This window comes from Achroia grisella, unplaced genomic scaffold, assembly GCF_030625045.1.
Source record: "Achroia grisella isolate CSIRO2021 unplaced genomic scaffold, CSIRO_AGI_Agris_v1 utg3654, whole genome shotgun sequence".
Lineage (NCBI taxonomy): Eukaryota > Metazoa > Arthropoda > Insecta > Lepidoptera > Pyralidae > Achroia > Achroia grisella.
In genome coordinates this window covers 427,386-441,287 of record NW_026712822.1, presented here as the reverse complement: position 1 = coordinate 441,287, position 13,902 = coordinate 427,386, and the positions used below count along the sequence as shown (strand labels likewise).

Here is a 13,902-nt window from a genome sequence, read left to right as displayed (position 1 = left end):
AATCGCAAACATAAATACAAGCATCGACAATTTATGAATGTTAGAAATGTATTCTCCGGTCTTGTATGTATTTTATTTTATTCTTGTGATCGTACCGAGGATTAGATTATCTTGTTGAGTATTTGTAATTTTCTGTAGGTTAGCATTGTAAGTTGTGATCAGAGGAATGGAATCGCAAACATAAATACAAGCATCGACAATTTACGAATGTTAGAAATGTATTCTCCGGTCTTGTATGTATTTTATTTTATTCTAGAGACCATACCGAGGATTTTCTGGCTGAATATTTGTCATTTTCTCTAGGTTAGCATTGTAATTTCCAATCATAGGAATGGATCGTGAAAATAAATACAAGCATCGACAATTTATGAATGTTAGGATGTATTCTTCGGTCTTGTATGTATTTTATTTTATTCTAGAGATCATACCGAGGATTTTCTGGCTGAGTATTTGTCATTTTCTCTAGGTTAGCATTGTAACTTCTAGTCATAGAAATGGATCGTAAAAATAAATACAAGCATCGACAATTTATGAATGTTAGGAATGTATTCTTCGGTCTTGTATGTATTTTATTTTATTCTAGAGATCATACCGAGGATTTTCAGGCCGAGTATTTGTCATTTTCTCTAGGTTAGCATTGTAACTTCTAATCATAGGAATGGATCGTAAAAATAAATACAAGCATCGACAATTTATGAATGTTAGGATGTATTCTTCGGTCTTGTATGTATTTTATTTCAAACTTGTGATCCTACCGAGGATTATCTTGTTGAGTATTGTAATTTTCTGTAGGTTAGCATTGTAAGTTGTGATCAGAGGAATGGAATCGCAAACATAAATACAAGCATCGACAATTTATGAGTGTTAAGAATGTATTCTCCGGTTTTGTATGTAGTTTATTTTATTCTAGAGATCATACCGAGGATTTTCTGACTGAGTATTTGTCATTTTCTCTAGGTTAGTATTGTAACTTCTAATCATAGGAATGGATCGTAAAAATGAATACAAGCATCAACAATTTATAAATGTTAACAATGTATTCTCCGGTCTTGTATGTATTTTATTTTATTACTTATCTTATATATTTAGTCATCATTAGGTCTTAATTACTTAACCTAGATCTCAGTACGATACAAACGTATTTATGAGTATGATTCTACACGGCATACACAATAATATTCACATTCTGTTGTGATGGAAAGGGAAGATTTTAGTCAATTTTTTTTCAATCCCAAGACAATAGTACTATCTAATACGTGTCTTAACTTTTTAGGTAATATGTACTGTATCCAGTTTAAATTAACTAATTGACAGTACATGTGAATATAAAATCTATTTATTTCATCATTATTATCATAAAACGAGAAAATCCAACTATATAGCTCAACAGAGTATAATTCTTTCTTTTTCTCTAGGTTAGCATTGTAACTGGTAATCAGCGGAATGGGATCACATAAATAAATACAAGCATCGACAATATACGAATGTTAAGTGTGTATTCTACGGTCTTTGTATGAGAAAGATTTAGCTTATTACTACTAAGCTGGCCAGCCAGCTTGGTATATACTTTTCTAACTTCTTCATTCTTTTCTGATTGCCCTAGTCGACTCTCTCGACATTTTGGGGATGAAAAGAAATGGTTTATTCTTACTCTTCTGCGCTTATGGTAGAAGCTGTGCTACTTTTGTAGTCTCGGCTCTTAATACAACGGCTCAAATGAGAGGTTAATTGCGGAGAATAGAGTCCAATTAACATTTTACATTTATATCTTACTCTGTCTTCCCACAAAAAACTTATATCGTTGTCTCGCTTGCTCTCACTCGAACTCAACCATCCTAGGTACAATCTCATGATGACCATACAAGTGCGAGAGAGATGGCACGAGATGGATGTGTGTATGGGTGTGAGGATGTGAGAGGGGAGCGGGCGGTGGATGCAGGGGATGCGGGGGATGCGGGGGCGTATGGGGCGCGGGTACCCACCGGCGCGATACTGGGCCATGAGCGCGGCGACGCTCGCCGTCACCCCGGGCATGCCCTTCAGCGGCAGCTGCTCCGAACCTACAACCACGCGCGAGTCATCCCGCCGCCGGACGACGGATACCGGACTCCGGACACCGGGTCCCGGATGACAGATTCCGGTATCGAACACCGGACACCGGGTATCCGATAACAGATTCCGGATATCGAACACCGGTCACAGGGTCCCTGATGGTAGATACCGGGTATCGAACACCGGGGATCGGGTACCGGATGACTTAATACCGGATATCGGACATCGAACACCGGGTCTCGGAGTGCGAACACCAGATATCGGACCAAGGACGCCGGGGACCAGATACCGGGTTCCGGACATTGTACTCCGGACGCCGGACCGGCGGCGTGACCGAAAATCGCAAGCGATCCAGATGCATTGTTAGCCAAAAGCGTATAGCGGCCCATTTACTTTATTATGTACATTTTAGAAAAAAAACACATTAGAAGCATAGACTAATAAATTTCGCAATTCTATAATAATTATTTAATCTACAATATCTTATATATTCATACTGACGCCTTGGAGAGTGGTTGTAGTGAATAAAAATAACATTTATAGTAACTAATTGCCTTAAATATATTTATAAATTTAAGAGCTACGCTCTTGTCGGTGGAGCTCTTGCCCCTTTCTACGATCTTCCATCACACTCTTTAAGCCTTGATACGACACGACTCCAAATCTGTCTTATATACAATATACTGTTAAATTTCAACGTTTGACAATATAATGTCAAAATTTCAATACAAACAAACATTAACAAAGACATTTTTTCTTCGTCAGTTTGTTTAATTATATATATTAGCTTGTATGCGTTTAGTATGTATGCGACCCACATATCTTAATACTTTAATATAATTTGTGATCATGCATGTTGGGTTTACAATAACATAGTACGTAGAAAATGTAAAATAATTATAAGTTTCCTAATTGTGAACCTGTTTTTGATCCTAAATAAATAAATAAAAAAAAAAAATATATTTAACAAAATTAATGCAACTCTACAAAAGGAATAAACTAAAAACAGGAAAAAATCAAATTAAAACTGTATATCATGTTACAAGTATATTAAATTAACATAAAGATAAAGTATATAACATACAAAAACAAATTTTAATATATGTCATACGAAATTTTTGCGACCATTTTAGTTTTAATCGTAAATAAACATTACATCACAAATAATATATAACTCAAAAAATACAAAATTCAAAATATCTTTATTCATGTAGGTCTATTACAGACTCTTATGATATGTCAGATCTACTGTCAGTTCGGAATGATTTCGAGATGAGAAGAACTGACAAGAAACTCAGCTCGTATTCTTTTTAAATTAATATTATCTTATATATAAAATTCTCGTGTCACAGTTTTCGTTCCCATACTCCTCCGAGACGGCTTGACCGATTCTCATGAAATTTTGTGAGCGTATTGAGTAGGTCTGAGAATCGGCCAACATCTATTTTTCATCCCCCTAAAGATTAGGGGTAGTCCACCCCTAAATTTTTTTTTATTTTAGGGCAAAACAACGTTTGCCGGGTCAGCTAGTACATTATAAATTCAAATTTGAGAGAATAGAGTGGCCAGCATATGCTAACCAAGAACAAATAGTAAGTAAAACTTGACTTTATCATCTCAGCCCGGAAGTGGCCTTTGTTCAGCAGTGGACGCTGAACAAATGCCTCTCCCAAAGATCTCCACGACGATCGGTCCTGCGCTGCTCGCATCCAATGCCTTCCAGCGATCTTGACCAGATCGTCGGATACCTTGACTTGAAACCATTACTCATTATTTTTATTCACTACACCCAATAATGTAACTCTCACGTAAATAATTCTAATGTTACGACTTAATTTAACAATAAATGTACTTAACAAAATGACCGACATTCAAACATTAGTTTATATATTTAAATCACCATCTGTTATGTAAATGGACCAATGGGCCGCTGTCCTCACCACGGTACGTGTAAACACGCACTACGGTATATATTACACTGTCAAATATATATAATTTTTAGTCATCGATAAAGATGTTAGAAACTTTTCATGTTAATAAAAAAATTACAATATAGTTCAGTTTAAAATTTCTATAGATCATATAACGTGTAACAGAACAAATTTCTTTATCCAATTCACTAAGTGATGTCATAGCATAAAAATAATCTGCTCACATGGAATCTTATAATGTAAATAAATTATATTTAAACTAGCTGTACACGCGAATTTGTCCGCGTGGAATGTAACTTTATTTTTCTAAAATAAAAGAAATTTTCTAAAGTAAAGGTATCCGAAGTTCCTTATTACATCAGCTACCTGCTAATAAGAGTCCCATCAAAATCGGTCCAGCCATTTCAGAGATTAGCCGGAACAAACAGACAGACAAACAAAAATTGTAAACAAAATATTTTGGTGTAAATACCGTATTTATAGTTCCGAGGTCTGTCTAATTATCAGTTCAAGAATGACGTTTTTTAGCATTAAACATATACACATTAATTTATAAACGTGAAACATTTCGTTTCACGCATTTACAACATGTAACACCGTTAATCTTTTAAAACTAAATAAATAAATCTAAACAGTAGCTTTATTCCTTGCGTACAGTATTCTGTTATACAATACATGATCATATTAGTGTGACAGTGTAATACACCCCTAACAGTATGAGTAGGACGACATACGGCCGGCGGCATGCGTTAGCGACGAGACAAAAAAAAACGCGACAATGTGCGTGTGTGGGATGCTCTAATGCGGTGGTCACAGGAGCGGTGAAGAAGACGAAGAAGCCACCACTAACGACACATGCACCCTCTTGTTAATAACTAATTAACTAGGACAATACCGTGGAAACCTTATATATAAAAACTAGCTGAAAACGCGATTTCGTCCGCGTGGAAGTTAACTTTATTTTTCTAAAAGAAAAGTAGCCTAAGTTACTCATTATTACATCAGCTAAGTTCTAGTAAAAGTCCCATCAAAATCGGTGCAGCCATTTCAGAGATTAGTCGGAATAAACAGACAGCCACACAAAGTTTGTAAAAAATATTATTTTGGTGTATATAGCGTATTTATATTCATATGCATGTAGTAAAAAACGGTTATTTCAATATTACAAACAGACACTCCAATTTTATTTATATGTATAGATGTATAGGTTACGTGTCACGTTGTTTATCCGCGATGGACTCCTAAACTACAGAACCAATTGAAAATTTGATTTGAACATTGTGTGCAATTTGATCCAACTTGAGAGATAGGATAGCTTACATCTCAATTTATAGTCGCAATATTATTTTATTTCAAGAACCTTAGCCACAGCAACGCGTGGCCGGGTCTGCTATTTATTTTATATAATTAAAATTGCTAACAGACTGACGGCCAATCTGATCAATGTTGCAACTGTCACCTATATACATGAACAGTGTTACGGATCAGGTCTAGTGACGGCCGTAGCATCCTTCATGCGTTGCCATTCAAGACTATTGATTTCTCCGACCAATCCTCGTCCAATTCAAACGAGGAGATTACGACGGCCTAAGCCGAGGTTCGAACCCATAGTGGTTCCCTCAGACTAAAGTCGCAACCGACAGGCAGGAGTTGGCCGCTCCATAAGTCCATCCGCAGGTTTGGACTGCCATCTGAACTCGCTCTCTACCGTTCGATGAAGCTGCAAAGGCCAGCTGAGGACTAATGAGCACTTGTCTCCGTACCCTGGTATTTTCTCTGCCATTTCTCATCCTTCGAGCCGGATTTTGTTTGACAATAAAAATAACTGACACTGAGGACTGACAAAAAGTGTTGCCAACAATACATTAGCTTAAATTCACAGCTTTTGTTTCTTATAATGATAGTATGTAATTTTAACCACTTTTAGGATTATAACAACAGTACCCAATGGTAAACGGTTACTGTACTCTATGGACAATTGAAAATTTATGAAATTAAAATGGCAAATATAGCTGCAAATCCACCTAATAATAAATACCAATATACCACCACGAACGTCACAAAATACACATTGACAACAGCGTTACTGACCCTACATTGCATTCATTATTGACCCCTCCGATCGATCCCCGTCCAATTCAAACGGAGATCCACATTACAACGGCATGTGCCAAGGTTCAAACCCATCTCGTACAATTACGAAGTATTGACCCCCTCCGAGACCCCGTGTCCAAATCAAACGGGAATTGAAATAACAGTGACTTGAACCAAGGTTCGAACCCCTAGCAGTGTCCTTAGACTAAAGTCGTATCCATCAGGCCGGAGTTGGCCTTCAGCCGTTCTATAAGTCCTTCCGCTGGTTTGGAGTGCCATTCACTCGGCCCCGTAGCCTATGGACGCTTTAAACTTTATGAAATTAAAATGGCCAACATAGCTGCCGGTCCACCTAATGATGAATCCCAACATACAATCATGTATGTCACAATATATATGTTTGCCTGGAAGAAATCGCTATTTAGCGATAAGGCCGCCCATTGTTTTTTTTTTATATTTAGTGTAGATATTAATTTATGTAATTGTTATTTTCTTTCTGTGAGAGGAACAATAAAGAGTTTTTCATTTATTCATTCATTCATTCATTCAAAATAGACGTTGACAACAGCGGTACCGCTCATACATTGCCATTCCTCAGAACTAAGTACTTAAACCTTAAACTAACAGTTATATCTTGTAATTTTACTGATAATTCTGATTTCCACAATATTGTTCGCATATACTACATCTAGAAAAGCTTGTACATTGTTATATTGAAGTACACTTGAAAATTTCCGTTGTTAGTTCTTCATATGTTATGAATTCAGCGTTTGACCAGTGTCCCTGGCCATCAGGGATGGGATGACTCTGTTTAAAGTCCCTCTAATTGATATATATTCAAATATATATAGATTTGACCATGTTAATATATCAGATATATTATGTGCATGCAAAACTAAAATGCTAATAGCAAATAAACAATAATGTTCAGATATTATGATGTATGTTGATCACTAAACATAATGAGGTGTAGTGCAAATCATAACGATGAAACATAAAAAATATATTGTGTATGTGGCACGATAAATTAGGCACATGTTTATTTACTTACATAAATTTAAATAATAATTATTATTGATATAATACGATATTATATAATTACAAATTATGAGTACAATTTATGTATATATCATTTCATATAAATATTATTTATACTTGTGTGGCACAATTGTCCAATTCGATTTTTAGGGCAGGAGTCGAACCTGTTTCATACCAATACGGAATTAACATTCTTAGCACCCACTATGTAAATAAATACAAAAGTAATATCAAATAAAATAGACATTTATGTGTAATGTTGGGAATCGAACCCAATACAATCACTTCACCTAGCATTATATCAAGTAGAGCAATTGCTAATAATTCCCGTTTGAACAGAATAAGGCAGACAGTTTTTAAGTCAAATTATAAATATATTGAAAGTACAATTATTTAGATATTTAAATAAACTTAATATAAACTTTTGAATAGTCACATTTTTATTCTACCACTCATTCGGATCACATACTCATCGCACAAAGAACATGTGACAACCTTGTGTGGTTCTCTTTTAAATAAATCTTCTTTTATATTATTTTTAACTTCTTACAACTTCATAAATGAGTTAAAATCTGAACTATTTCAATTTCTAAATTTTGTAATGTGTGTGAGTGCGTTGGTACCTGTGTGTGGGTGTGTGTGGGCGCCGTTGTGCGGGGCCATGTCCACGTCACGTGGCCGGTGGTCGTCGTCGAGCCCCGCACCTCCCGCAGCCGCAATATCACTCTCCCGCACGCCTGCAACACACGCCGCACACTCAATCTACCTACCATACCATTTTATTCACTTATTTGTTTATCTTTTTTATTTAGCATATGCAGATGGTCACTCTATACTCCCAAATTTGAATTTAAATGAAATAGTATTATTGTTTCTTGTCAGTTCTTCTCATCTCGAAATCATTCCGAACTGACGGTAGATTTGACATATCATAAGAGTCTGTAATAGACCTACGTGAATAAAGATATTTTTAATTTTTAATTTAATCTTAGTAAGATTACTGTACATGTAATAAAATCGGTGCTCGAGTAACATTCAACCGAGACGGTTTTATTTACCTAAAACCCGTCATCAAACAATATTTATCACGGAACTGAATAAACATACATATATAACAACAAACATACATCTATTCACTCACAAACTTCCGCGTTTATATTTGTGGGGGACAATTATAAACGCGGAAGTTTGTGAGTGAATAGATGTATGTTTGTTACTCTTTCACGCAAAAACTACTGAACGGATTTTAAAGAAACTTTACAGTAATATAGCTTATCAGAATAACATATATTATAAAAGCGAAAGTTTGTGAATGTGGATGGATACACAGATAACTTACTATCTCGATAGTAGGCATATATATCTTAATTGATATTAGTAATCTTATTTAATACTAGCATTACCCGCGACTTCGGCCGCGTGGAATTTAACTTTACTTTTTCTAAAATAAAAGTAGCCTAAGCTCCTCCTTATTATATCAGCTAGCTGCCAAAAAAAGTCCCGTCAAAAACGGTCCAGCCATTTCAGAGATGAGCCGAAACAAACAGACAGACAAAAATTGTAAAAAATGTTATTTTGGTATATGAATATGAATATAAATATTATATTCATATGCATGTAGTAAAAATGGTTATTTCATTATTACAAACAGACACTCCTGTAGCTGCTACATTATAATAACACATAGACAATAAAATTCACGTCGATTCTATGTCCAGCAGTGAGCTGTAGATATGAAGCTATTACGAAAAAAATAAATTATTGAATAGCCACACTAACCGTTGGTGTGGGGAAGTATATCCTGTCCGTTGGCGACGCACATGTGCGTGTGTGACGAGTGTGACGTGTGTGAGATGACTGAGGTGGCGACTCCGTTGCTGGCCGCACACGCCTTATCCGCGCACGCCTGCAATACAACCGCCTTTCATATAAACAAAAAGAACAAGCAATAAACTTGCATATTGTTATAAATAAATGTTGTTATAAGTAAATTAATAAGGGTTAGGCATGCGATAGATAGAATCAATATGACCATTCCACTCCGTCGTTTTTACATCCATATATGCACTGATATGGCTCCACTCAGCTTTAATGTATGTCCTATGTGAACATACAGCTGGTGTTCATTGGCACCAAAATAGAATAGAAAATAATTTATTCAAATAAACTTACATTAAAGAACTTTTGAATAGTCATCACATTTTTTTAATCTAATTTCTAAATCTGTCTCATCACAAGGAGAACGAGCAACAAAATTGCGTGTTGCTCTTTTAAATAATTCTATTATTACTTTACATTTTAAGTTGAAGTGTGTGAATACAATCTACCAATTAGCACTAAATCAATTAAATACTCAAATAGAAAAGATATTCAATATATAACCAACTGGTTAAACAACTAAATAAGAGGAAATCAGTCGTAGTGATAAAAACATAGCTCCTAAGAATATCCTTCAAATCTTGTCCCTGACGGGTCTAGGTATCGAACTTTGAAAAGGACGACCACAATAGATCTATGTGATCGCAGTGCTACAGGTGCTACAAACATGGCCAATATGGCAATAGCCAACACAAAAAAACTGCTATATGTGGCAACATTATTTGTAAAGTTTGACATTTACACCTGTCAGTTTAGTCTCCGGAATTAAAATACAGACTACGAGTGGCGGGCGTCACCTGGGAGTCTGTGCCGTTGACCATCTCGACGAACTGACGACACTTGAGCAGGAACAGCAGGTCGTGGTCTCTCTCCAGCAGGCCGGGGTACAGCCGCCGCGTCAGCTCGATGGCCTCGCCGATGCGGCCCGACACCACCAACTTTGACACTTCTGCAGACATTACAATCAATATTTAACACAGTTATTAGTAGTAGGTAGTATTAGTAACTAGGAATTAGTAACAGCCTCGTCCCATTGCACACGTTCCGTGGGCTTAAATTTTTTTAAAAGCTTAATGGGGTTTTTTTTTATACTTTAGTTTTTTTAATATTTTTAAATTCTGACCTTCTTCGGCCACGTATCTCGCCGTGGTAATGACTCCATAGAGCGTCTCGTAGTGCAGGTAAAAGTGGAAGGCACCAGGCCACGTGGTAGATCACCAATGAGATGGACAGACCAGATCAAGGCCGCAACTAAGTGCTCAGTTTACGAATCACCAATGAGATGGACAGATCAGATCTAGGCAACTAAGTGCTCAGTTTACGAATGTACCCGGAAAGCTACAGTCCGCGACGAATGGCGCCGTATTACCAAAAACCTCACACATCATGATTCAAAATGTTGACCACGACCATCCTGACAAGAGTGTACCGACTAAGAAGAATAATATTTTTAAATACGTGATATCTTTCGAATCGAATCTCCAAATTGAATAATTCAAAATGTTATGTAAAGGTACTGAACCAGTCGTGAATATGAAGTAATTTAGATAAGGATTAATAGCAAGATACAAATAAAGGGCTTAGTTAATTTTAAACTTTCGTGTTTAATATACATTATTTAAATTATTAACCGGGTCTTAAGATAAAGAAGATGACATAAAAAAATTTCATCTGCGTGGAATCCAGTCATAAATAAATTCAAAGTTCAGTAGCATCAACAGTCGATAAGTGTACGGATACCGTGAGTGCTGTGTGTCGCGAACTTTCGTTAAACAATCTAGTGACGGTAGATGAAGAAAAAACTGCTGTCACCTATCTACATTGACATCGCTGTTACTCCAGTCAGCTCGTGACCACGGCTAGTGCAACCTAGTCGAAACGTCGAGAGAGGTAAATACCTTTATTTGCCATAAAATTATTCGTGTTAAGACCCGGTTAATAATATAAATAAAATAGAGAGCTTATCTAGCGGCGGCAATTTAATTAAATTTATAAATTAAAAGAACAGTTATTGTGACATAACTATAATAATTGGACACATGCCATCGCAACACTTTTTGTAGATAATGATGTGTTCTACAAAGTCGTAGTTTTTTTTTTGTGGATGATAATGAAATGGTGCATCCGCCTGCGCTAACGGTTTACGCTGGCGGGGCCCATATGGAAGAAGATAAGATGAATACGAAGTCAGGTCAGTTAGCCCATCGTGACAAATCCACTAGGAATTTATCACGATGGTTTCCAGGAACCGCGTGGAGGTCGACTTAACATGGTACATTGCTAGCAATGTCGTAGTACATCGTTTTGTTCTATCATCAATACTTTTTGCAGCGCACGAGGTGTTAGGTATTTTTTATGTAATATTTTTACAACTTGGGTTACATTATTGTTATAGTACGGATCCCTATTTTTTTTAAAATGTAATATAGCCTATGCCACTCAGGGAGAGTGTAGCTTCCTAATGGTAAAAGAATTTTTCAAATCGGTCGAGAAGTTTCGGAGCCTATTCAATACAAACATACACACAAAAATACAAATCTTTCCTCTTTATAATATTAGCATAGATAAATAAAATTGGAGTGGCTGTTTGTAATAATGAAATAACCGTTTTTTACTACATGCATATATGAATATAAATACGGTACATACACCAAAATAATATTTTTTTTACAATTTTTGTATGTCTGTCTGTTTGTTCCGGTTCATCTCTGAAATTGCTGGACGGATTTTGACGGGTCTTTTTTTGGCAGGTAGCTAATGTAATAAGGAGTAACTTAGCCTAAGTTACTCCTTATTTTGAAAAAATATAGTTAAATTCCACGCGGACGAAGTCACGGTTACTGCTAGTTATAAACATGTGGAGACATATACTGACTTTGTCTGTTTTTAATGGATGCTATATCCTCGTCTATAGGTTGTCCGGTGGCGCGGGAGAACGCCTGCGCAGTGCTGCAGTACCCGTGGTGCACCAGGTACGATGACACCATTCTGTAACACAACACTCATCACGTCATCACCTTATACAATTTTTTTTACCCTGGACAATTATCACAGCGCTTGTAGTCCCACGGTGAGCATACCTTGTGTTATGGGTACTAGCGGCCGCGCAACCTCTTTTGATATTTTTTTTATTTTTAAATCTACATTTTTAGAACAGATCTTTTGATACGTCATGTTTTTTGATACATTTCAATTATTCTATTATTGTCCTTTTGATAGTTCGCAACTACACATTGTCTGATATAAATACTTAAGATTTTTTTTGTTTATACATATATTAATTTATAAATATTATATAAATGCGAAAGTTTGTAAGTATGGATGTTTGTTGATAAAAGTGTATTTGACACAAAATCTACTGAACGGATTTTGATGAAACTTTACATTAATATAGCTTATGCATCTGAATAACACATAGGCTATATTTTATGTTGAAATTTATAAAACACGCTGGTGGAACTATGGGCAGCAGGAACTCGTCGATGGCGAGGCATCTGCAGCATGTCCTCGAACAGGAATATCTTCTGCCTGTAGTTAGCCTCCCATATATATATCTATGTGGAGAGACCACAGTGAGAACCGACCTGTGCAGCACCTGCTGCCACTCGCCCTGCGAGTCGGGCAGCGGAAACTCGTCATTCGGGAGGCGCCTGCAGCATATCCTCGAACAGGAACATCTTCTGCCTGAAGTTAGCCTCCATCTATCTATATCTATGTTACAGAGACCGTGATGGTAACCGACCTGTGCAGCACCTGCTGCCACTCGCCCTGCGAGTCGGGCAGCGGAAACTCGTCATTCGGGAGGCGCCTGCAGCATATCCTCGAACAGGAACATCTTCTGCCCGAAGTTAGTCTCCATCTATCTATCTATCTATATGGAGAGACCACAGTGAGAACCGACCTGTGCAGCACCTGCTGCCACTCGCCCTGCGAGTCGGGCAGCGGAAACTCGTCATTCGGGAGGCGCCTGCAGCATATCCTCGAACAGGAACATCTTCTGCCTGAAGTTAGCCTCCATCTATCTATATCTATGTTACAGAGACCGTGATGGTAACCGACCTGTGCAGCACCTGCTGCCACTCGCCCTGCGAGTCGGGCAGCGGAAACTCGTCATTCGGGAGGCGCCTGCAGCATATCCTCGAACAGGAACATCTTCTGCCCGAAGTTAGTCTCCATCTATCTATCTATCTATATGGAGAGACCACAGTGAGAACCGACCTGTGCAGCACCTGCTGCCACTCGCCCTGCGAGTCGGGCAGCGGAAACTCGTCATTCGGGAGGCGCCTGCAGCATATCCTCGAACAGGAACATCTTCTGCCCGAAGTTAGCCTCCATCTATCTATATCTATGTTACAGAGACCGTGATGGGAACCGACCTGTGCAGCACCTGCTGCCACTCGCCCTGCGAGTCGGGCAGCGAGAACTCATCATTCACGAGGCGCCTGCAGCATGTCCTCGATGTCGAACACGAATGTCTTCTGCCCGAAGTTAGCTTCCATCTATCTATATCTATGTTACAGAGACCGTGATGGGAACCGACCTGTGCAGCACCTGCTGCCACTCGCCCTGCGAGTCGGGCAGCAGGAACTCGACATTCGCAAGGCGCCTGCAGCATGTCCTCGATGTCGAACAGGAACATCTTCTGCCTGAAGTTCACCTTCATCTATCTATATCTATGTTACAGAGACCGTGATGGGAACCGACCTGTGCAGCACCTGTTGCCACTCGCCCTGTGAGTCGGGCAGCGGGAACTCGTCGATGGCGAGCCGTGTGCGGGCACGCAGTTCTCGCAGCATGTCTTCGATGTCGAACACAAAGGGCTGCTGGCCGAAGTTCGCGTCCACCACCTCGCCAGGAGTCTGCAGTCCCACCGTCGGGTACAGGTTCGGCTGCCGAACGCATAACATAC

At 38.1% G+C, this 13,902-nt stretch overlaps 1 protein-coding gene across 1 annotated transcript in view; it reads right to left on the bottom strand.

The window, feature by feature from the left end:
• LOC131844030 (ran-binding protein 9) overlaps window positions 1-13,902 on the bottom strand; it is a 64,478-nt gene that overhangs the window by 4,113 nt on the left and 46,463 nt on the right. The window contains exons 5-10 of the mRNA XM_059192815.1: window positions 13,698-13,882; window positions 11,869-11,981; window positions 9,791-9,942; window positions 8,895-9,021; window positions 7,739-7,852; window positions 1,983-2,060 (exon numbers count right to left, since the gene is read on the bottom strand). Of these exons, the coding sequence (XP_059048798.1) occupies window positions 1,983-2,060; window positions 7,739-7,852; window positions 8,895-9,021; window positions 9,791-9,942; window positions 11,869-11,981; window positions 13,698-13,882 (769 nt within the window). The remainder of the gene's footprint in view (window positions 1-1,982; window positions 2,061-7,738; window positions 7,853-8,894; window positions 9,022-9,790; window positions 9,943-11,868; window positions 11,982-13,697; window positions 13,883-13,902) is intronic.